Below are 23,594 nucleotides of genomic sequence, written 5' to 3'. Positions count from 1 at the left end.
GTACAATATTTGCCAGAAATTCAGTAAAGGTGCAGAACGTTTTAGATGGAAAAAATTAGGTTAAAATTTTGCGTAAAGTAAAAATAAAAAGGTGGTTTTTTTTGTATCATTGTTGGTAGCAGTAGAAGCTAAATATAGGTACTATACAGATAAATTATTTGTGCATTTTGGATTATTTTTGATAGTGAATATTGTACAGGCAAATATGAAAAGCTGAGCAACTTTACTATAGTCATACACTCTCATATTTATAGTCATACTCTATTCACTGTCCATTTTTTAAAGATGCCATTAATTTAAAAGTTGTTAAGAGCACAAGCAGGGTGGTTAAAAAGCTGGACTTAGTCCTCTCGTTATTATTGTTATGTCGAAACTAAACTGCTCCGCACATGCACATCAGCTTGGTAGTGAGCAAACGAGATAAGCTTGTGTTGACAAAAAAATATTCAGTTGGTCATCAACCATCTCAAACAAATGGCTTCTTATTGATATTTAATTATAAAAATACTAGAGGTCTGACTTGTGAGACTAAGCTGTCCTTGAGAAAAACTCAAGAAATCTTTCCTGATTCCAACCCTACCCAATCCTTCCAATCCTTAGCTCAGCTCACTTGAGTCTGCCAGTGAAGACTCGTGCTGCAGAGAAGACTTTGACCCCTTTTTTAAACTTTTTTTTATTTTTTATAAACAGCTTTTATTGGAAGTGCCGTAAAATGGCAGAAAGGTATCAATGGCTTTCCTTCATGTGCCTGTGACGAGGTTCCATACAGCACGGTCCTGCCCTGGAGGTCAACGTAAAGTTGCTCAAGTCCCCCAACGCAGAACAGAGTGCAAATTGGGGAGTACCTTTTATTTTACTATTAATATTTAACCAAGCTGTTGCAGTAATTTCTTTTACCACTGCTGCTTAATTTAGCCACGTTGCTGAAACTTTGTGTGCACGATTAGAGCAGACAGTTACTTATTAATAGGCATTTAAAACATTTTTTTTGTTAGAAAATTTCTATAACTTTCCAGTAATAACGCAGACCTTGGGTGGTGTTGTGAAGCTGAGTGCTGTAACCCGTCGAAAGGGCACAGCAAAGTACCAATGATATATATGGGTTAAAGTTACATTTAGTATTTTGGAACATGTAAGTTTTCCCACGTTAAGGCTACCCGAAACTTTTCTCTTACCCATCTCTCTCTCTCTCACACACACACACACACACACACACACACACACACGCGCACAGCCTGTCATTTTACAAAAAAGACAGTGAAAAAGGGAAGAAGCACCGAGACTGATAGCTCTTTAACCAAGTCTCCTTCCATAATTGTTAAACAAATGTCTCTTAACAATGAACTTGATGGCATTGATGATTATAGGAATTACTTTATTAAACAACAACTTTTTTTTCTAATCCATCTATTGTTAGTGTTGGATCATATGGAGAGTTCAGCTTATACAGTAAATATTGTGTTTGACCTGATATTGTATAGAAAGATCATGGAAAACAAGAAGCATATATATATATATATATATATATATATATAATATATTAAATAAATAAATAAAAAGATACACACCGTTTGACCCGTTCGATCGGGTTCTAGCATTTATTTTATTATTGGCCTTTTAAGATCTTGTCATAAATAAGGTCACAAAAACACATCCTGTAGATTATGAGGTGATGCCACATTAAATGATAAACAAGCATAATGCATTACTTTGCATACTATAACAAAGCTAAGTAATTAATTTCTTTTTCTATTTTTTTTCTATTAAAGTCTAATTTTATTTATTAAAATTGTGAAGTGTTTGATTTGGACACTTTATAATTACTACATCTCTAATAAATATAATTAATCTATGTTAATTATGTCGATGTATATTGTTAGCCAAGTAAAGCATACACTGATAGATTTTTTTCTTAAGATTAATATGCTATGGTTTAAGAACACTCTGAAAACTTTAAATTAAAATTTTATTTGTCACAGGATTATACATTTACATTTAGGCATTTGGCAGACGCTCTTATCCAGAGCGACTTACAAAAAGTGCTTTAAAGTTTACATCATTGGATACATACTTACACTAGGTTAACGAGGCTAATAACTAAGTGCCATTAGTCAAACACAACTGGAAAGAGGTTTTTTTTTTTTTTTTTGGGTGCCTGGGTTGGGAGACAGTATGATCTGCAGTGACATGCTTATGGGCTTCTGGATGAAACTGAGGGCTCTGTGCATGCACAATCCAGAGGTGTGCATAGGAGAAGTGGGCGAGGCTTTTCGTGTAGTGCCAGTAACTAGTGTTTTAACAGTATACAAAACACCTATTACGTCACTCCAGATTTGTATGTGCATTCGCTTGTACACCCTTTTACGGGTGAAGGAAGGAAGGTGACAAGTTGTAAAGTCCGCTGTTAATTTCAGGAATTTCTACACAATATGTGTAATGATCTGGAAAATATTATATAATTAAAGTAATCCTCTCTGGATACTGTGGCAGCATGATGTGTAGCGATGATGAAATCATCATCTATGTAAAAGCTTTGTTTTCACTTTTGACATCCTCAGTTCCCAAATGACCTCAGTGGTCTACTGCTGTTCTTATAGCTGCAGTCTACCTTTGACTTGAAATGTCATGATAGAACGCACCTTGTGATGAATTACTGCCTTCACCTATTAGATTTTGTTGTGTTCTGTGTAGCAGTGATGCCCTGTCCTCAGTTTGAGTCCTGTCTGGATGTTATTCTAACTGTAATGAAGCCAATAGTACATAATCTCATTAGGGTGTAGACGGCAGCAGTCTGGGGTCAGTACTGCTTGCTTCACTGGCTTTTTCCTGAAAGTGGAAAGCAGAACACGACAAGGGGAAGCACATCATGGAGGTGTTTCAGGTTAGTGAGGTGACTCAAAACCGCTTCTCCTGTTCTCAATTCCAGGAAGCGGAGACTGCATTTGTTCCGACCGTTCAAGACTTTGACAAAAAGCTTGCTGAAGCAGACGCATATTTACAGATTCTGATTGACCAGTTAAAGGTAAGCCTTGCCTTTGTATACAGGCATTGGGATGTGGTTTATAAAGATTATTACCTGCATTTGTGAGAGAATTACATTATTGCCATAGTGTTACTGGGTTTTGTTTTTATCATCCAGCTTGTCTATTTTGTTCCCCCTTTCATCCTTTAGCTCTTTGATGAAAAGATAAAAGACTGCAAAGATGACGAGTCGCGCAGAGTAAGTCATTGTCATCTCGCCGTGTGACTTTAGTATTTATGTGCTTTTTTTCTGCAAAGTGTGTGTGTGTGTGTATGTAGCCAGTGTTTATTTAAGTACTCATACTGACAGTTAAAGGGTAGCGTTGTTACAGCATGCTGCATTTTATATTACAAAACAGCTCTTACATTTAAAGTAAAGCTTTAGTCTTTCAGTAATTTGGGAATCACACGACTTTCCACTCTGTACCTTCACCTTTTCAGTTCCCTTTTTTCATATAGTTCATTGTTTATGGTTCCTTAATAAGTAAATGTTTTGGTATTGAAACAGCTTCAGACTATTCACCCTAATTATGCCCCTTTTTCTGTTAAAGAAAATTGAAAACCTAAAAGAAACAACTTGTGTAAGTATGTTCCAGTGTTTTCCCCTTCAGTTTCTGAATAGAACATTTGTTCTATTTTGTGAATTCTCACATATTGCTTTTATGTTTATTTGTAGAGTATGGTAGAATCTATCAAGCACTGTATAGTACTGCTTCAAATTGCCAAGGTAAAGACTTTCTTTTTTTTTTTTCTGTTTTGTTATAAATCTTTAGTGTTGCATGGTAGCAAAAATGTGTTTAATCATTAGTAACCATGGCAGTTAGAGATGGCGCAATACAACTTTTTTTTTCTGATTCCAATTATGAGAGGTGTATCTGCTGATGCACTTAAGATTAATGATTAGACTACCCTATTAGAAGAAACAACTTGCTATTAACAAAATCACACAAAGTAAGATTTTTTTTTTTATTTTAAGTAAAGACGAACAAAAATGAGTAAATGTGTGCAAAATCAGCCCAGTAAAACCGTATGTCAATTATAATAAAAACGGTAGTTGAAGTAGTTACTTTACATAACTTTAGTTACCAAATAATTTCAGTAGAAAATAGAAGTGATACTTGTATTCCCAGGAGTTTGTGAACACCTGACCATCACAACCATATATGCTTGATGGACATCGCATTCCAGATTTAGTCACGTTTAGTTTGCAGTTCACATGGTGTTCAGTGAGTTTAGGGTCATTGCTCTGTGCAGGCCACTGAAGTTCTTCCGCTCCACACTTTGTGCACAGTGGCATGTCGTGCTGGAACAAGTTTGGGCTCCTTAGTTCTAATGAACATCCACATACAGTCATGTTCAAAAGTTAATACTCCCTTTTAATAATAATAAAAAAAAAATCAGGCCTCAGAGTGGCGCAGTGTAAAGTGCTCACCCTGTCATCCGGAGATCGCGAGTTCGATCCCCGGGTGATGCTGTAACCTCTCACAGTCGGAGGCCTAAAGAGAGCTGATTGGCCGAGCTCTCTCACGGGGAGGGATGAGAGGTACTTTGAGCTCCTTCATCATGACGGCTCTACAAGCCAATCGGGGCGTCTGTGAGCTCATGCAAGCAGAAAGAGCGCATAGCGCTGTCCTTAGAGTGTGTTACGCTGTCCCCAATGGTGCATGAGCAAGCACTTTGAAAAAATGCGGTCGGTGACGTCATGTGGGTCGAAGGAAACATGGAATTGTCTGCGGCCCCCTGACTGAGTGGTAGTAGAAGCTCAACAGGGGAGCCCCCTAGTGATGGGGAGGAATTAGACACGACTAAATTTTATATATATATATATATATATATATATATATATAAACATTATATATATATATATATAATAATCGTCTGATTGTAGTGGGTCTCAGTATTAGGCAAATACAACCTCAGATGAACAACACACAACTTTTTTCACTGTGCTGTTTAGATGATGCTTTGACCAGGATTTTTGGGGCCGATTATCGATGAGAAATTAGTATGTCGGGTGTTTGTGGGTTAGTGGGATCTGCCATCTAAAGTTTTCTATTTATTGTGCAGTATGGTTTGTTTGTTTATTTATTGATAAAAAACATGTTTAAAAAAGCAGTTTTGCTGGTCTGGAGCATTCAGTTGTGTGTTAACATGTTTGGTAAAAACTAAGAAAAAAACTTTTTTGTTTGTTGTTATTGTTTGTCTGAGGTTGTATTTGCTACGATGTATTTGAGACCTGCTACGATCATATTATTTAAAATATATATATATTTTTTTTTACATTAAAAAAAATTAAATTTAATAGAGGGGATGCTAACTTTTAAACAGACTGTATGGGTGTGTTAGTCAGGTGTCTTCATGCTTGTGATCAAGCATGGAAAAATCTAGTCATTGTGTCAATTTAACATGAAAATAAACTGTATGTTATAAAGGCATATTATATTGTAAATAAATCTAATCCAATATGTTGTCCTAATATCAACCCAATTCTGACACTGGATGTTTTATTGTTGCTATCTCTAATGGCAATAGTTTTTCACTTGCCTGTGCTTAGATTAATTTACTGTATTCCTACAGGTTCCATGGTAATGGTTTGGAGAGGTGCTTCTCACATAAAAAGCCAAGAGACTAAAACACTTATAAAATCTATTCATATTTTTGTATTGTAGCTTGCTGGTGTATTAGGAACAAAATCTTTTTTATTCATTTGTTTTGTTTTATTTTTATTATGAACAAATGAGGAGGTAGAATTATAGAGTAAGTTGTTTGCATATTGTTTGAGTTGGTTCACCTCACTCACTGCACATTCCTCAATTCATGTTTTCTTTTTAAAATTTTAAGGATCAAAGTAATGAACAGCAACATGCAAACGGAGTAATAGTAAGTTGTGACTTTTCTCAACCATGGATCAATCTAATTCAACCAATCTTCTATCTCTTTGCTCTGGAAACTTTTTTTTTTTTTTCCTCACTGGAAAAAATTTTACTTGGCAACAAGTGCATGCTTTTCACTTTTGGAAATTGGCTCTGCCACATCTTTCTATCGCTCTCACTTTCATCGCTCTTTGTCAAAGGTGATAGCTTTTTTTTTAAATATTCTGTGAACAGAGATGTTGCAAGCCTCCGTAATGATAGATGACTGAGCCAATCATCAGGCTGTCTCCACTGATTACATGACCTTGACATGCACTTTAACAGAACATAAAAAGGCTATTGATCATTTCTTTACCATACTTGCGTACTCAACCATCAGGACTGATAGATTATAGACTATTTAATGGTTGTCCACTCCACTCTATATATAATGTCAATAACTGTTCATATTAGTTCTGGAGAGATCTAACATTCACATTTGATTTAACCCTGGTCTTGGGTATTGCAATCAATTGTCGCTTTAATTTACCCAAGAATCTGCCTCTCAGAATTGTATTTATTGATTTCTTAGATTTTATATTTAATTTAACATAGCCAGTCCACCTGCCAGCATGGTTTTGGGAGGTTGGAGGAAACCAGGAAACACAAATAAAACGATAAACAATTGCAGACAAATGATTGTGATTGAATCCTTTGAATGTCCCAGAAGAGAAAAACCTCTCCAAATCTTCATGTTGATGGCTGCCATCATAACCCTGCATTAGTAAACAGTCAGGTTTCACTGAACCCTATATCCTGTTCCATTTTCCTGCTGTTGCATGTTTTCCCTTCATTTCTTGTCTGTATGGCATTGTGCATGTTTGCACAATGTGTACGGCAGGAAATTACTTACCTGCATGATGCGTGCAGTCACACTATTATCGTCCGTGTTTGTCACCATGGAAGCTGAGCTTTCACAGCCTTTAGATGAGTCTCCTCTGCTAATGTGTTTTTAATGTTTGTGTGTGTGTGTATTGGAGCGTTATAAATGTAAAGTGGTGCTGCAGTGACTGTTGTGTAATTAGGTTCAGTGTGTCTGGTGCCATGACCCGACCAAGACCAAACTGCAGCTTTATAATTGTCGACGGATGAGACCCTCAGCAGAATGCAGAGAGATTTATTGCAGATGCATCTTTTATTTATTAGAGTGACAGAATTAAGCTGTTTGTGATCTGTTTACATAAGTCATGTATGTGTGTATGGGCAAAAGTATTTGGCCGAGCCTGCAATGACATTGCACTGTATTCAAATACATATATCCTTCAATATGGAGTTGGTCCCCATTTTGCAGCTAAAACAACTACCATTCTTGATTGGGTCGAGTCAAATAGGCTTTTTATTGTCATTTCAACCATATACAGTTCAGGACACAGTAAAATCAAACAATGTCTCTCCAGGACCAAGGTGCTACATACAACATAAATTCACAAAAAAGAAACACGTTAAAACACAAAATGATCAAAGTAGCACCATTTTGCATCCAATAATGAAAAGGTTTGGCCAAATACTTTTGTTCATATATTGCGTATGTTCAAACTGCATATGAAAAGTACATCTGTGACATTAAATTTAGCTTTATCTCAAATTTACTAAAACCGTTCAATGCGGCTATGTAGAATAGAATAACATTTACCCTTCTAAATATAATCTACTGCTTTTAATATGCAAGGCACCTTGTCAGCTTAAAAATCTGTCAGCCTCAGAGGAAGTAAAGTCCTCCCAAATGAGGAGTAACAGAGTAGCAGAGATGTCCTCTGAGCATGTTTGTGTGTGTGTTACTTGTGCTACCCTGCAGAGCACTATAAACCCAGTGGATGGAGTACACCAGCCCAGCCCCCTGGATGCCTCTGTAGTCAGTGCTGTTGTCATGCCAACGCAGACCACCCTCCCCGCAGGTATGCAATATTGGCTTGTTCTTTCTTACTTTTTTTTATCTACATTTTAACTTCCTATCTGTCTTTACATTTCCTGTACACAAGTAGTTTATACACTAAGATATATATTGATACATAATTGTTTCTCATAAAGTTATAGTAAACAAATCTGTTGTTTTTTTAGCCATGTATATGCAGCTGTGTTAAGAGAGTAACAAGAGTGACAGGTTACAGGGATGAATGTTTTATTAATTCAGTTGACATTAGTTTTATTTGTATAGCACTTTTAAAAATAGAGATTGTCAAAAAGCAGCTGTACAGGAAAAGAAAATCTTGGTTTAACTGAAATAAAATTAAAATGTATGCGTTTATAATATAATATATAAGGCTAGAAAGCTGAAGGCGACAGTGGCATGGAAAAGCCCTTTTTGTGTGTGTGTTTGTGTGTGTGTGTAGATGGGGCTCAGGTGTGTAAAGCAGAACAGAGGCCTTCTTCTCTTCCCATGGGTCCCGTCGTCACGGTGATGGGCAGCCTTCAGACGCCCACTCCCAACAGCACAGGTACAGATGGCAATTCCAAGATGTTATGTAAGGGATAAGTGCAGACATGAGAGATGATTTAAGTGGCTATATTGGCAAGCTACTGTGAAAGGATTGTGCAAACCCTTTTCTTGATTAGTTCCTTGAAGAATAAAAAACTGTTAGAAAAATAAACATTAAGTCCCTGTTTTGCAATGGATGACCCATAATTTCGCAATAGATGACACATAATTTGGATTTATATAGGAGGAGAGTTGTATTTGTTGTTACCTTTAGATCAAAATAATCGAATCTAATCAAAATGTAATAAGCCTTGTAACTTTTCCGCATAATAATATTACACAGAAAAACTTGACAAAACATTGGTAACAATTTGTGATTTCTTGACAAGGTGGATGTCAGGCTTTTATCAAGTTAGTTAGCTACTGTGTCAATAATCATAACTTTAATCCGTTCAGTCTGTAATCTGATAATAACTTGTCAACATGTCTGTTCCTGTGCTGCAATCAGAACAAAATATCTAAATGCAAATTTTTACCCTTTAAATTATGGGCTTGATAAACCTTTAAAATGCCTATTTGTGCCTGAGATACTGAAACATGTTTTAGTTCAGGACGGTCTACTATATACAGCTATGCTCAAATATAAAGGATGTTTACTTTTTTTTTTAGAAGTAAACAAGAATGAGAAGGCAAAAACAAATGTATTTTTTTTTTTAGGGGTTCATATGTAAGGCAAAACAGAATGGCACAATCATCAAACGCAACATGACAAAAAAGAAAATGAGGAAATACCTGTTCATAATCGTGTATTGCCCCCTTTAGCATCAATGATTGGATGCAGTCTTTTGTAATTATTGTCCATGAGGTCCTTAATTCTCTCACGTGATATCTCTGCCCTGTCTTGTTGAGCAAAATGCTTCCAGTTCCTTTAAAGTTTTTGTTTGTTTTGCATGAGCTGCACTTTTGAGGTCTCTCCAAAGTGGCTTAATAATGTTGAGGTCAGGAGACTGTGATTGCCTCTCCAGAACCTTTTTCTGCTGTAGTGATTGGATGGTCAACATGGCCTTGGGCTTTGGATCATTGTCATATTGAAACATCCAGGAGCGTCCCAGTATTTCCTGATAACTTGCTGCATTCATCTTGCGATCAATTGACTAACTCCCCTGTGCCACTGGAGCGCACACAGCCCCAAAAACTAATAGATCCACCACTATTCTTTACAGTGGGGATGTTGTACTTTTCACTGTAGGGCTTGCTGACTACTCTCCAAACATAGCGTTTAATTTTAGTCTCATCACTCTAAATGATAAGCTGTGAGGCTTGTTTAGGTGCTGTCTGGTGTACTGCAATTGGACCTTGGGCTCAGTAACGAATTACTCATGGCAGTACCTTCTTATTGTTCTCCTTGACATAGCACCTCCTCTTTTTTTCCAGAGTCACCTGTATTTCTCTTAAAGTTGGTTGTGGATTTTTCTTTGCGTCCTAATCAGTCCTTCTGGCAATAGTGAGAAAAATCTTTCTTGGTCTACCTGACCGTGGCTTAGCACCGACAGAACCTCTTATATTCCACCTCTTTATCAGAGTTTGAACAGTACCAGCCATTTTCAAGTGTTGAGAGATCTTTTTATATCCTTTTCCTGCTTTATAAACTACCTTATTATGCAGGGCCACTGGCAGTTCTTTTGTCTTCCCCATGGTGTAGTATCCAGCCAAGTCAGTACATCAGTACAGTGCATCTCCTGAGCTGGGAAACTCACTGACTATTTATACATAGACATAATTACCATGAGTGACAGGTGTGGAAACTTCCCTTTAATATCCATTTCAACCTGTGTGTGTTTGTAATGTGGCCAAACATTCAAGGTTATGTAGCTTGAAAGCTTTTTATCAGGGTTGTGTGGGTGATTTCGGTTATCAGTAGGTTTTAAAACAGAAGTCAAACAAATATGTGATAATTAATGACTTCATGTGAGCACTATCCTTAAATAAGAAAAAATTATTTTGCATCATCCGATATTTTCCAAGTAAGTGGCAATGTTTAACAATATTTTTCAGTGTATGCAAACATTTGAGCACAACTGTATATATGATGGCAATGCAAATGGTGCGTAATATATTTGGAATTATGCTGTATATAGAGAATTACACAATGTTAAGGGTTTTTCTATTATACCTGTTAATTTTTTGTGCTGTTGTCTGAGATTATCCTACAACAAGCTTTACGGTTTGTAAATGTGAAGAAGGTAACAAAACCTTTTGTTCACTTGCCAAGTGCATAATATTTAATGTGACAAAAATATTTTAGAATTGATTTAAGTAAATGTAAGTAATTTGGACCATAAAGTATAATAACCAGGTGTCTTTCACAGAGTCCACAGGGCTATTATTATATGACTAGATGGATAAGCATAAGTTCAACTGGATAAACAAAAGTTTCAGAATTTTAATGTTAATTCTAGGACTAGTCCTAATTTTGATTAAAGTACTGCATTGATATTACTGTGCTTGATCAGTTCCTTTGCACTTTCCCATTCCATGAGATCATTCATTTTTGAATCATGTGTAATGAGTGTGTGGCATCTCTCTGCACTGAGTCTCAGTGCTTTTCTAACAGTAATTAGTGCTAGCTGAGGCACATTCTATACGCTTCTGCTGAGATGGTGCAAGAAACGATGAGCTCAGTAGAAAGTGCAGCTCAGCAACTCTCAATGCAGCCTGTGAAAGTGCAAACTAAACAGTAGGGGAGGAGGTGAATGGTCCTTGGGTGTGCATTACGGAGATGGGTAGAAGTAGATGCGATCCATGTATAATTAAAATCACGTACTGTATTATGATGGCTGTTTTTTTTTCTTTTTTTTTCTTTTGCCAGGACACTTATTTTTATTAAAAGAATGTTGCTGGTACCAATTGATAAATCAAGCTATACACACCCTTCAGTAATGCCCTTAGCTGCTCAGGGCTGTGCTCACTTGGAAAAAACTTCATGTAAACATTGTGATGTAAAATGATTCATTGTATTTACAATGTTCCGCTCCTTATTTATTTTTTTTGGTGCATAGGGAGTGGTCCTTCTGCACCCAGTAGCAGTGTCACTTCCCCCAGTCACATCAATGTGCCGGCCCACACTGTCCCAGATTTCTCCTACTCTAGCAGTGAAGATGAGTTTTACGACGCTGATGAATTTTACCAGAGCAGTGCCTCACCGAAGCACTGCATTGAGTGAGTTAGGATCAAAACACACACATGTATGCACAAACATACACTGCTGATGATGCACTGCATTAAGTCAGTTAGGATTCTAAACACACACACTAAGCTGTTACCAAAATAGTACATGAATATGATTACACATTAAGCCCACACAAGATTTTACACACAATGTGATCATGTACAGTAGAGTTACTCAATTACTAGCTATAGTTAAACACAGATCTTTGTAATTATTACGTCATAATATGTTATTACATCATGATGTCCTTGTTTCACAGCATATGGTTTGCAGACACATAATGCATAAGCAGTAGGGTGTATTATTTTTACACTTATTGTTTTTGGCTACAGTCCCTCCAGAACCCCTGGTATTAACAGTGAAGGAAATGCAGCTCTCAAACGACCTGACACCAATGAATCCCTCAATTCCTCCATGTCCAATGGCACAACTGATGCAGGTATTTAAACAGATACACACATGGCTAAAAATGTATTCCATTTTTCTGTACCACTACTAATGCTGGACTTTAAAACCTGTAAGATTGATCTTTGCTGCAAACCCAAAAGTCTAGATTAGCACTAGATTAAAAATCATCAGGTGTTTTTCATAACAAGCTCACTTCATCCTCATTACATTTTACAATGTAATAAAATAATGCCAAAAGCAATAATAGTAATGTACTCTCAAGCATTCTAAATTTGCACATCAAATCCACTCATCTGATGATGTGTAATTCAGCATGTTTCACCACAAAACATTTACGGACTGCAAGTGTACCCACCATGTGGTTTATATGATAACAGGAAATGCATGGTTTTAACAAGTTACAGATCTGTTAAAGGCATTTAACGTGTAAATGCAGAGTAATATCTAGAATATTAAAGATATTGGTTTAAATCAATAACTATTTTTTTGATAACTATCATTAAATCTCTCATAAATATCATACAAATATGTCTGTAAAATACATTCATTTAAAAGATATCCTAAAAAAAATTTTTAAATTGACAGCCAGCTGGAAGTATTGATAAAAATACACCGATAAACCATAACATTAAAAAAAAAAACAGCACATCATGCAATATATTGTCTAGGTTCCTCTTGGGCAACCTGGTAAGCCCTGGTCTCTTGGGGCATAACTCAAGACGACCTCAGGATGTGTGTTGTGGTGTCTGGCACAAGGACGTTGGCAGTGGATCCTTTGGGCGCTGTGGTTTATGTGCTGGTCCCTCCACGGATTGGTTTTACTTACCTGAGCATTCCATGGATACACATTTAGAGTGAAATTTGGGGAGCTTGAATGCTGAACCAAAAGTTTTTTCTTACTGGGCCCCGTATTGGCTTTTTTTGTGGAATAGAATCGGATGAGCTGATATGGCTGATCTGTGTATAAAGTAACCATTGACCATTCACTTATTTTTGTGTATTCGGAACCACATAAGAGGGTTAGTATAGTTCCATCTAACATACCATGTGGTGTACGTCATGTGATACCCTGAAAAATGTACATGTGCGCACGCACACAAACGCACACCTATAATTATAACTCGCCATCAATTACTTCTCCACATACAAGGATACTTACTGCTTAAATATTTGTGCATATTTCACACAGACGCACACACAAGTTGTCTGAACCTGGAATATCTAGACCACATTGTTATATACACTAAATGGTTTTGCTCAGCTTTTGTGCTTTGTCTTATTCAGAACAGTATGACAGTCATGATGAGAGGGACGACGACGGTGAGGGAGAGTCGGTCGAGGAACATAAGAGCATCATTATGCATCTGCTTTCACAAGTCCGATTGGGAATGGATCTAACCAAGGTAAGACTTGACGCTTGTTTGTTTCTACTGCACTCTCTTTCTATGTCCTGTCTCTATAAACATATTATATTTTCCCTTAGGTGGTTTTACCTACGTTCATTTTGGAGAGAAGGTCTTTGCTGGAAATGTATGCAGACTTCTTTGCACATCCTGATTTGTTTGTCAGGTAAAGTGTTTTGCTGCTTCTTACTTTCCCAAAAATGTTATGTTATTTCAACCGATTGGGTTTATTTGCTTTCATTTCAGTTTCATGTGTGCCCTTGTGTATGACTGGTTAAATCTCATGTTGGTATAATCTCATGTTTTCTTCTATCAACACTCAGCATTGCAGAGCAGTCTGATCCCCGTGAGCGTATGGTGCAAGTAGTGAGGTGGTATCTCTCAGCCTTTCACGCTGGCCGGAAAGGATCTGTGGCTAAGAAGCCATACAACCCCATCCTGGGAGAGGTATTCTATTGCCACTGGGACATTCCTTCAGAAACAGAAGAGCCTGCTTCTGGGGTATGTTTCAGATGATGTGAAATATGTATTTAAAAATGCATAATAAATTTGTCCCTCTATATATACAGTTAAAACTTGAATATATACAGTTAAACCTTGCAAGCATAATTTGTTCCAGAAGCGTGCTTGTAATCCAAAGCATAGAGCCTGATTTGTTCTATACAGCAGAACACACAACCTTGGTATATGATTGTGAGACTAAAAGCAGAAACCAATTTCCATATTGGGTTACTGTTTTAGGGTAAATACCACACCAGCAGGTGAATATGTTGCCATGGTGATCATTACTTGACAATATCAACTATTTTAATTCATTCAACATTTGCAATGCAAATCACCATAGCAACATTTACTAGTTCAGCTCATCGGTCATATTCCTCTTGCTCTACCTTCAGACATGTGAACACAGCATAACACTTATATTAGAATAATAGTGGCTTTTCTAATACCGACAAATGTGGTTTTCGTGCAGGAGCCTGTGTCAGAAGGGCCAGTGCCATTCTGTAGTCCGGGAAGTGTGTCATTTGTGGCAGAGCAGGTTTCTCACCATCCACCGAGTAAGTGCTCCATATATACACCCACAAACCAATTTGATACAAACAAACAAGATTATACATTGCATTATTGCTAGCTCTGTATATCTCTGAAGTGGTGCTACTTTCTGACTTCACTTTTGCAGTATCTGCCTTCTATGCTGAGTGCATAAGCAAGAAAATCCAGTTCAATGCACACATTTGGACCAAGTCCAAGTTTCTTGGAATGTCCATCGGTGTACATAATATTGGTCAAGGTAGGCACACCTTGACACATAGAGACACACACGCACACGCACGCACACACACACACACACACACACAAAGACACAAGCACACCAGTGGTTGTAAGTGGTCAGTAATAATAATGATGATGAATCTTGTACTTTTCTTTTTTTTTTCTGCTTCAGGCTGTGTATCTTGTCTAGAGCACGATGAACACTACATTCTGACTTTCCCCAATGGCTATGGCAGGTGAGATTTAGCCTTTGATCTCTCTGTATTCTCCTCTCATGAAGCGATATCCTCTGTGTTGTGTCTCAGCGGGATAGTGGCTTTCATTGTCCTTTGTGTGTATGTGTGCATCTGCAGGTCAATTCTGACCGTTCCATGGGTGGAATTAGGTGGAGAGTGCAATATTTCCTGCTCCAAATCTGGCTACAGTGCCAACATAGTGTTCCACACCAAACCCTTTTATGGAGGAAAGAAGCACAGGGTTACCGCAGAGATTTTGTGAGTGCAATTCACTTCAAGAATAGGTTTAATGTAAATATTAATATTAAACTTGGAGATTCTGGTGAAGAAAGAAATAACCACCATGTTATATTATTTTGACACTTTTTATTATACTTGACATATTAATTGCTTTGCAGTGGCCCAAATGATAAGAAATCATTCTGCTCTGTTGAGGGGGAATGGAATGGAGTGATGTATGCAAAATGGGCCTCTGGGGTAAGTCTTAAAAACATGGTTAGATAAAATTTCTTATCGTAATAATGGAAGAGTTTATTTACACAAAATGCCTACTATAAGTGTACATTAAGGTACACTCTCAATCCAATTTGTTAGTAACACCTTTACACTTGTATATTTATGCAGTTATCCAGTTAGACAGTGATGTGGCTGGAGTACAGTGTTTGGTCCTCTACCAAACTTCATGTCACAATAAAGTCAGACAAGTACAGTTCTCCTGGCAATCGCCAAACCCAGACTCGTCCGTCGGATTATAAGGCAGAGAAGCATGATTCGCCACTTCAGAGAATGTCTCCACTGCTCTAGAGTTCAATGGAGGCATGCTTGACACCACTTCATCCGATGCTTTGCATTGCGATTGGTGATGTAAGGCTTGAATGCAGCTGCTCAACCATGGAAACCCACTCCCTGAAGCTCTCTACGCACTGTTATTGAGCTAATCTAAGGCCACATGAAGTTTGGAGGTCTGAAGCTATTGATTCTGCAGAAAGTTGGCAGCCTCTGGGCACTATGTGTCTCAGCATCCACTGATCCCTCTCTGTGATTTTACATGGCCTACCATTTCGTGGCTGAGTTGCTGTCATTCCCAAACACTTTTACTTTGTTATAACAGTATGGCAACATACCACAGGGATCACATTTTTCCCCATTCTCATGATCAGTGTGAACATCAGCTCAAGCTCTTGGCACAATTTTAACTAGGACTTTTTTGCATAATTCTGCTGGTACATGGTGAAATTACTGAATGCCTGCATAAATGAGCAAGATGTAAAGACGGTCCTCTTAAAGTTGTCAGTCTCTATATGTTTCTTTTTTTCGGTGCAGGAAAACTCTTTGTTTATTGACACAAGGAAAATCTGCATTATTAAAAAGAAGGTACGGAAGTTGGAGGATCAGTTAGAATATGAATCAAGGCGGTGAGTATTCTGGCTCATTCACAGTGCACAGCATTATTATTTCTGTTGTAACAATTTCTCCACTGTTCTATTTTATACTGATGTTTGCATCCCAATCTGGTCATTTGCGGATTCCCACCCACTAACTTGTATGCTGCACCTACATTTATATACATTTACTTTTTTTTTGGCTTATCAGGCTCTGGAAGGACGTAACATTGAACCTAAAGATGAAAGACATTGATGCAGCCACAGAGGCCAAGCACCATCTTGAGGAGAAACAGCGGGCTGAGGCCAGGGAAAGGAAGGAGAAGGAGGTTCAGTGGGAGACAAGAGTGAGTTAGCTTCTACCCTCGCATGTTGTTGTTTTTAGTTTATTTTTTTTGATCGAATTGTTTGTACTGTATGTGACTATGCATTAGTCTATTGTTTGATTAACTTTTTTTTTTTTTTTTACTTTTGTTTTCATGTAGCTGTTCCATGAGGATGGCGAGTGCTGGGTTTACGATGAACCTCTTCTGAAGAGAACGGCCTCACTACGACACTAGTACAGCCACTCTGAAACCACGAGTCTACGAAAAGAACTCTATTACAGTTCACCTTTCATGTGAAGCCTTGGAATGACTGATGAATGAACATTTAAACAGCTTTGCATTTTGGAAATGAATGATAAGAACTAGACTCTATACAAGTAAATATCAAATAAAAGAAATACTCCTTTCTCGCCAACTGCACCACTTCCACGCTCCACTGCTCCTTTAGGATGGAAAAATCCCACACCACACAAATACACTGAGGTAGTTAATGGCTCCTTAACAAGCCAAATGAACGCTTTCATTTTGACAGGTGGGTCATTCCCACAGGCATGTTGTTTCCCGTTGTGGGGTAAAAGGGGTTTTAATCGAACAAACTAAAAGAAGCGTTCTGTATCTCAGGGAATCAGGTGACTGAGGAATTAAGGCTGTATCTCCTGATGTTTTAAAAGCCTTAGGTGGAATTACAACATGGAAGAACTTGGCTCGCCTACAGCTAGCTACAAATATTTATATATACGTATATAGAACTTACAATTATATATTATATAATGTCCTTTTTTGCCTTTTTGTTCATCTGCAATAGTAATGGTTTGAAAGTATGAACATGAAAATGTCAGCATAACAACAGGCATTTCATTTACTTCCTCTTGATCATTCGATAAAGAGAATAGCCCATGTTGTTCTCCTTTAAAAATGTTTTATATCACATAATTATTAGCTGCAAATGAGGACCAGTAAAGAAAACAAAGATTTAAAATGAGGAACATGTTAGATCTGAAGGAACTTGGTTTGATACACAATCATGCTTAAAAAAATTTCCTAGTCATATACTCTGTTTTAAATGAACAAATTAGCACTGTTCAGTGGGAGTATAAATGCATAATTATGCCACATATGCAGGGTATGCCATGCATTAAGCCAACGGTAATCCTTAATCGCCACCAATAAACATCTTCCATTTCTCTCTCTTTATCTCCATCCTGCATTTTCCCTCTACATTTAAATTAAAAAGATGTTACCAAATACATAAAATAATCTAATACCCAAAAAGCCTAAAAGATGTCTACTATGAAAATTTTGAAGTTTAGTTTATTGGCATCAGAATTCCACAGGTCTAACGTTGGTCTAAAAGTAAAGCTATGCTGTAGTCAAACCATTAGGATGCGCATGCTGACTGAGGTTGTGCTGAAATTTGCACTGTTGGTGATTTCATGGGGAGAACGGTGTTGAGAAATATTCATCATTTTCAACAAGCATAGTGAATCAAGGTGGACAGGCAATGGGTTATTTAAAAAACATACATTTTCTTATGTTTGTAAATTTGCAATCGAGGCCTTGCCATATACATACATTTCACTGTCATGCAGTGTTGCTTTGCAAAAGCAATCTAAACTGTTTTCCTTTTATTTGACATAACCACTGATTGTACCAGATTTTCATGTTTCTTGATGCAAAATATTAAATCTCAATGAGACCACTTTGGGTTTGGATTATTTCCCCCCCTTCTCAAAATACTAATTGTATATGTTGGTAATAAATTTTGAAGAGCAGCAGCTTGATATACAAAGGCGTATTAAAAAATTTCGACATTCGTACGCCACGTATTCAGTTGCTTTAGCCCTAAGTCCTCCTTCTGCACAATGCGACGAATCTCCACAAGGACAATGAGCATACACAGTCGAGCTGTGGACCTCGACTGTCGTGGGGATGATGGACTCTTCCACAGTGAAGTGTCAGCGGTAATGATCCTCGACATGAAGGACGGGTCATCCATGGCACCCTGACGCACTTCTTGGCAAACTTTGATGTGATGTTCGAAAGAAACGTCCTCTGACTTTCAACTGTTTTTTACTTTCAGTAAACTTAATGTGTAAATATTTGTATGAACACAAAGAGTCTACACCATAAGACATAAACAAAAAATGTTTCACAATGTGTCCCTGAATGAAGGGAGGCTCAAAATCAAAAGTACCAGTCAGTATCTGGTGTGGCCACCAGCTGCTTGAAGTACTGCAGTGCATCTCCTCCTCATGGACCGCCTGGGCATCTTTCTTTGGGTGTTTTTCACAGTCAGTAGACAAGTCTCTTTAGTGTCCTGCGTTTTTAGAACTGTGACCTTAAATGCATACTTTCTGTAAGCTGTTAAGGTCTTAAAGACCATTCCACAGGTGCATGTTAATTTATTGATTATGGTTAATTGAACATGCATGGAAAACATTGTTTACAATGACGATCTGTAAAGTTATTTGGATTTCTACAACATTATTGTTGAAATACACAGTCCTGAAAAGGGGACGTTTCTTTTTTTGCTGAGTATGTATATATAGCGCAGTCGTCATAATAGTAGTCTTTCCATACACATTATATATATATATATATATATATATAAATATAAATAATGTGTATGGAAAGGAACATATGACGCATCTTCTTGACTTTACATATTAATTCATACTGTTTACACTGCTAGTCTATATGTTATAATGAATTTGCCGACAGACGGACAAAGACCAGTCTCGCTGGCTGATTTTCATAAAACCTTGTGAGCACACCGTGGCCGCCACAGGAGTCGACTCTTATTGGTAAACCGAGTCAATTGATCTGACTCATTAAAAACAAACTACCTACACAGTGCCATCTAGCGTTTGTTGTTTGCACTAGTTGAGGCGCCATGTTGAAACTTCCCACAAGTCATTGCGGCACACTATAAATTCTCGCGTGCCCTTCTCCTCGGCCTCATTCCACCATGGTGCTTAACGTTTGGTGAGTGTGCGTTTCTTTTTTGCTGCAGCAGTATTTATTGCTTTCTGCTTGGTTGTTTTAGTGGATATATTATTTTAGTCTTTTTTATGTCTTGTGTTAGCGTGTTTTAATAAGTTTTTCCTGATTTTGCTAGCTGTTAGTTATCCCTTTAGTTACTCGTTTGATTTAGTTTCTGAATATTTCTTTGCATTAATTTCATGTAGGACTTTCGTCTTGTAAGTGCAGACATTTAAAATATAAAAGTTTGCCCTGGCACAATGATTACTCTCCGCGCCTATTTTAACAAGCTAACTCGCTAGCCTAGCTTGGCGGGGTGGGGGTTCCACCCTTTTAAGTTTTTATAGCTAGTGTTGGATTTCAATTCATGTGCATATGATGAAAATTATGTTGGTAGGGACATCTGATAAAATCTGATGAATGCCAACATTTCTGATACTGCGCGTGGTGGTCTTTATTGGTCTTTGCATGTAACTCGCTTCCTGTGTCCCACGTGGCAGCCATGCTGCACATGTTAACTCGATTCCCTTTCTTCTGTAGGAGTTGCAGGATACACGGGTCTGTCTTGGCAGGTCTGTCTATTGGTAAGTTTATGTCCACTGCAGCTATGAATCAGCATATCGAATTTTTTAGGGCAACCCTTGACACTTTTCGTACATGGGTACTAACAAGCCTCTGATGAACAATGTGTAAGAGTAGTGGACAGAAGTGGTTTCTGAGAAATACCTTTTCTGAGGCTTAAATTTGTCCTTTGAACATTGTTACCTAGCATTTTGCAAAGGATAACTCTCGCTGTATTTGCTTATTACAGCCTCTAGGGAGGTAAAATGGACTGCTATTAAATTAAGGTATGTGCTGGGATTTCTCTTCTCTCATTGCCTGTGATGAGTAAAATGAATAAGAGTAGTGGACAGAAGTGATTTCTGAAAACTTAACTTAAATCTGAGGCATTTTGATCATTTTCTGATCTTTTCTGGTATTTACATAAAAATGAGAGCTTAAACTGGTCCTTTTCTCTTATAGTACTTGGAGGTGATCCATGTGCTGTGCCTGTATACAGGTAGGTTTTCTGTCCTTAAAAACTCTCTACCAATTATGTGCTCTATGATGACCTTATTTGCTACTCTTGATCCAAGACTGATGAAATTGCAACCACCTTGTTGAATCTGAGGCACTGTGTATGTGTTTATCCTGCTGGTGTTTGTATTTTGTAAAGTAAGAGTGTATATATATTTTTGGCTTTTAGAACAAGGTTTACCCATTGGATGTTGGATTCGCAATGAGTGAGGTAAGTGCCTCCCCTTTCATTTAACTTCATTTAACTGTCAATTACTGTTTATGATGATTGTTATTAAAACAATGGGAATCTCTCTGATTAAGAGTGAAAGATGTATTTTTACTGAAACAGTAACTTTCAATTTGCATGTACATTTTAAATAGATGTTATGGGTAACACAAATCTCTTGCCCTAGGGCTCCTATGAAGCATCTGGCCGGTTGAAGTTGGCTGAATGGTAATGGTTTTTAAAAATGGTTAATCTTTAAAATGCAATGTTGATGCAAGTGATGATTGCATAGTTCAGCAGAACTCCCATGTAGAACCATGCGCAATGTCTTTCGCTCCTAGCTGATGCACGTGTTCTTTGCATGCAAGTTAATTTAATGGAATTGTACTGTATTTATTTTTCTCTCTCTGCTTTCCCTCCAGTGATGGAGCCGATCTTTTGCTTAGGTGAGTTGAGTTTTTTTTTTTTTTTTTTTTTTTTTTAATATAAGAATTGTTTTTGATACAAGTGATGATTGCATAGTTCAGCAGAACTACCATGTAGAACCATGAGCAATGTCTTTCGCTCCTAGCTGATGTATCAGTTTAAGACGGCTGTATATGAGCTTTGCTATTACAGGTTGTTTAAGGCCTTTTTTTTTTTTTTCCTTTTTTGCAGCATCAGAACAAATCTGTGCAGTTGGCTATAATGTCTTTGGATGGCCTTATTCAGGGTATGTAGTCATTTGGTAGTGTAATTTCTTTCCTGTCATCTAGAGAGGATGAAATTGAATCAGGTCTCTGATCTTGTTGAGGACACTAGAGCTTGATGACTGATCTGGATTCAAATAACTTGGTATCCCATAGCTGCAGTAGTCTTGCATTAATAGTATTTTCTTCCACAGGTTGGCTTTTGGTTGATGAATGGTGAGTTCTACAACTGATTTTTGTCTTTTAGCATGGGTGACCAGTGGGATGATTTTTAATGTCCATTGACTTTCCCATGGAGATTGGATATTAGCTCTGTCTGACATGGTCATTTAGATGGCCTTTATACCTCATTGGTAATGTTTTCTGTTCTAACAGGAGTCTGCTCATTGACAGGTGAAGGAGTCAAAATGCTGTGCCCTGTTAAGGAAGGCCATGACCTTGCCAGGTTTGTTTAATGGCTTTTTTCCCCCCCTAATTTCTTAGCAAAATGTAATTTGTCCACCAAATTAAAGGAATAAATTAGCCCACAATTAGGGTTCAGTGATGTTCTACAAATGTCTGACCTGAACAAAAATGTGGACAGTCTCTTGCTGATGAACCCTTTATTTATTTTTAAATGTGCAGAAATCTGTTCTGACTTGCCTTGACTTAATCATAAATATTTTACTTGCAGGATGAGTTGCAGTTTCTTCGATTAAGGTGATGGAATCCTGATTATCCTGGTAAGTAGGCATGGTGCTTGTAAATTGTTAGCGTGCAACCAGTGATGAAGAGATTCTGCCAAATGATTCTACTGATTATACCCCTTTCCGTTCCATTTATTTCTGAGGTTGCCATGACTAACTACCTTTTGTTTTTTGTTTTTTTTAACTGTCCTAATGGTTTTCTTCTTTCTCCCCCCCCCCCCCACCCTAAATGGTGGCATCAGAGTATGATCAGGACCTGAAGATGACCAGTACCTATTGAAGTGGCCCTTAATTGTCATTTATATAATGTCTGGAAATAAACATTTTAAATTGACTTGTTTTTTGTCTTGGCTTTATATTACATTTATTTAAATATAAATAATTCTTATGATTTTTGAACTGACAAGTTGATTGGTGAATGGTTTTTGACAAAGGTGCAATTTAGTCCTTCACAAATGTCACTTAAAACTATGTATGTAGTCTGATTAAAATTGGGATACATTTTATTATGCGAATACATGCCTGAAATGGTTTTTAATTTGAGAATCTTTAATTTGAAGTTGTTTATTGCACTCCAATTGTGTGGTGCCACAACACTGCTCCCCTGTTATTCTACACGAAACATTTTAAAAGGTTCCAAGAAACTGCCAACCAGAATATGAATTAAGAATACAGTGCTTAAAGAAAACTAAACAAGGATTTTAAACTGCACCTATGAAAATGCATGTAAAACTTAGAACTGAAATGTCTTGCTCAATCATTCTGGACTGACTAAGCAGTGGTGTGGAGTCCTGGGTAAATGGCTATTTGAAACATTTTGTTTGTTTTTGCAATACTCTTCAGGTATGAGAAGTGACCTAAATGCTTTGTGGCAATCTTTTTTTTTTTTTTTTTTTTCAAATTACTCCCAACTTTTTAACTTGTGGACACAAAATTGAACTTTGAGCTGCTAAGGTTGGAGCAATTTGTTTAAATTGAACAGTTTTGGTGGTGAAACAGTTTAAAACGATGCATACCTTTTCTGTTCTACTGTAGTGACCAGAATACGGAGTCTGACTTAAATAAGGTGGTGAGAGAATTGGGGAAAGCAAGTAGTCACTGACACCTGTTCTTCCGCACACCTTAACATAATAGCTTTTATTGTTTGAGCTCATAGAGCTGAATTCTTTCTAATTTACAGACCCACTATCCCTGTAGGTGACCCATCTGGTAAACACAAGGTTTCACTTTTCCATTGACATTGGTTCAGATAAAGTGGGAAAATAAAACCAACTAAAGGAGGGGAAAATGTACAAGTATTAAAGATCATTTAAAAGGTGTTTTATATTTAAGGTGGGGTTTTACCGC

The 23,594-nt window shown here is 37.4% G+C and overlaps 1 protein-coding gene, 1 long non-coding RNA gene and 8 other non-coding genes across 13 annotated transcripts in view; all 10 read left to right on the top strand.

Annotated features, from left to right (window-relative positions):
* Nucleotides 1-18,304, top strand: part of osbpl9 (oxysterol binding protein-like 9) — a 35,230-nt gene extending 16,926 nt beyond the window's left edge. For 2 of the 3 annotated variants that reach the window (XM_053503666.1, XM_053503668.1), the window contains 20 exons: nucleotides 2,927-3,022; nucleotides 3,173-3,220; nucleotides 3,573-3,602; nucleotides 3,698-3,748; nucleotides 5,863-5,901; nucleotides 7,729-7,828; nucleotides 8,264-8,368; nucleotides 11,409-11,568; nucleotides 11,911-12,017; nucleotides 13,271-13,389; nucleotides 13,470-13,555; nucleotides 13,713-13,890; nucleotides 14,363-14,447; nucleotides 14,570-14,680; nucleotides 14,834-14,897; nucleotides 15,015-15,155; nucleotides 15,296-15,374; nucleotides 16,221-16,312; nucleotides 16,491-16,626; nucleotides 16,765-18,304. In XM_053503666.1, the coding sequence (XP_053359641.1) occupies nucleotides 2,927-3,022; nucleotides 3,173-3,220; nucleotides 3,573-3,602; nucleotides 3,698-3,748; nucleotides 5,863-5,901; nucleotides 7,729-7,828; nucleotides 8,264-8,368; nucleotides 11,409-11,568; nucleotides 11,911-12,017; nucleotides 13,271-13,389; nucleotides 13,470-13,555; nucleotides 13,713-13,890; nucleotides 14,363-14,447; nucleotides 14,570-14,680; nucleotides 14,834-14,897; nucleotides 15,015-15,155; nucleotides 15,296-15,374; nucleotides 16,221-16,312; nucleotides 16,491-16,626; nucleotides 16,765-16,839 (1,902 nt within the window). In that variant the 3' untranslated portion in view covers nucleotides 16,840-18,304. The remainder of the gene's footprint in view (nucleotides 1-2,926; nucleotides 3,023-3,172; nucleotides 3,221-3,572; nucleotides 3,603-3,697; nucleotides 3,749-5,862; nucleotides 5,902-7,728; nucleotides 7,829-8,263; nucleotides 8,369-11,408; nucleotides 11,569-11,910; nucleotides 12,018-13,270; nucleotides 13,390-13,469; nucleotides 13,556-13,712; nucleotides 13,891-14,362; nucleotides 14,448-14,569; nucleotides 14,681-14,833; nucleotides 14,898-15,014; nucleotides 15,156-15,295; nucleotides 15,375-16,220; nucleotides 16,313-16,490; nucleotides 16,627-16,764) is intronic. The other variant, XM_053503667.1, reaches the window with a different exon arrangement.
* Nucleotides 18,305-19,549: 1,245 nt separating this feature from the next.
* LOC128529862 (uncharacterized) lies at nucleotides 19,550-22,581 on the top strand. 2 transcript variants are annotated; one of them, XR_008361087.1, is made up of 12 exons: nucleotides 19,550-19,590; nucleotides 20,128-20,171; nucleotides 20,399-20,435; nucleotides 20,611-20,647; nucleotides 20,834-20,875; nucleotides 21,060-21,100; nucleotides 21,295-21,318; nucleotides 21,530-21,584; nucleotides 21,756-21,777; nucleotides 21,937-22,006; nucleotides 22,235-22,283; nucleotides 22,490-22,581. It is a non-coding gene; the product is annotated as an uncharacterized LOC128529862 (long non-coding RNA). The 2 variants fall into 2 exon arrangements; XR_008361088.1 differs by having other exon boundaries at nucleotides 19,581-19,805.
* LOC128530841 (small nucleolar RNA SNORD74) lies at nucleotides 19,956-20,032 on the top strand. Its single transcript, XR_008361160.1, has one exon. It is a non-coding gene; the product is annotated as a small nucleolar RNA SNORD74 (small nucleolar RNA).
* On the top strand, nucleotides 20,258-20,326 carry LOC128530847 (small nucleolar RNA SNORD75). The gene has a single exon (XR_008361166.1). It is a non-coding gene; the product is annotated as a small nucleolar RNA SNORD75 (small nucleolar RNA).
* LOC128530846 (small nucleolar RNA SNORD75) lies at nucleotides 20,464-20,537 on the top strand. Its single transcript, XR_008361165.1, has one exon. It is a non-coding gene; the product is annotated as a small nucleolar RNA SNORD75 (small nucleolar RNA).
* Nucleotides 20,918-20,997, top strand: LOC128530853 (small nucleolar RNA SNORD79). Its single transcript, XR_008361171.1, has one exon. It is a non-coding gene; the product is annotated as a small nucleolar RNA SNORD79 (small nucleolar RNA).
* LOC128530843 (small nucleolar RNA snR60/Z15/Z230/Z193/J17) lies at nucleotides 21,141-21,225 on the top strand. The gene has a single exon (XR_008361162.1). It is a non-coding gene; the product is annotated as a small nucleolar RNA snR60/Z15/Z230/Z193/J17 (small nucleolar RNA).
* Nucleotides 21,371-21,455, top strand: LOC128530842 (small nucleolar RNA snR60/Z15/Z230/Z193/J17). The gene has a single exon (XR_008361161.1). It is a non-coding gene; the product is annotated as a small nucleolar RNA snR60/Z15/Z230/Z193/J17 (small nucleolar RNA).
* On the top strand, nucleotides 22,097-22,159 carry LOC128530845 (small nucleolar RNA SNORD78). Its single transcript, XR_008361164.1, has one exon. It is a non-coding gene; the product is annotated as a small nucleolar RNA SNORD78 (small nucleolar RNA).
* Nucleotides 22,320-22,393, top strand: LOC128530854 (small nucleolar RNA SNORD47). Its single transcript, XR_008361172.1, has one exon. It is a non-coding gene; the product is annotated as a small nucleolar RNA SNORD47 (small nucleolar RNA).
* Nucleotides 22,582-23,594: the final 1,013 nt, after the last annotated feature.

The sequence above is a fragment of the Clarias gariepinus genome, chromosome 9 (assembly GCF_024256425.1).
Source record: "Clarias gariepinus isolate MV-2021 ecotype Netherlands chromosome 9, CGAR_prim_01v2, whole genome shotgun sequence".
Taxonomy (NCBI): Eukaryota; Metazoa; Chordata; class Actinopteri; order Siluriformes; family Clariidae; genus Clarias; species Clarias gariepinus.
The sequence above is the reverse complement of the archived record's forward strand: the minus strand, read 5'-3'. Positions and strand labels throughout refer to the sequence as shown.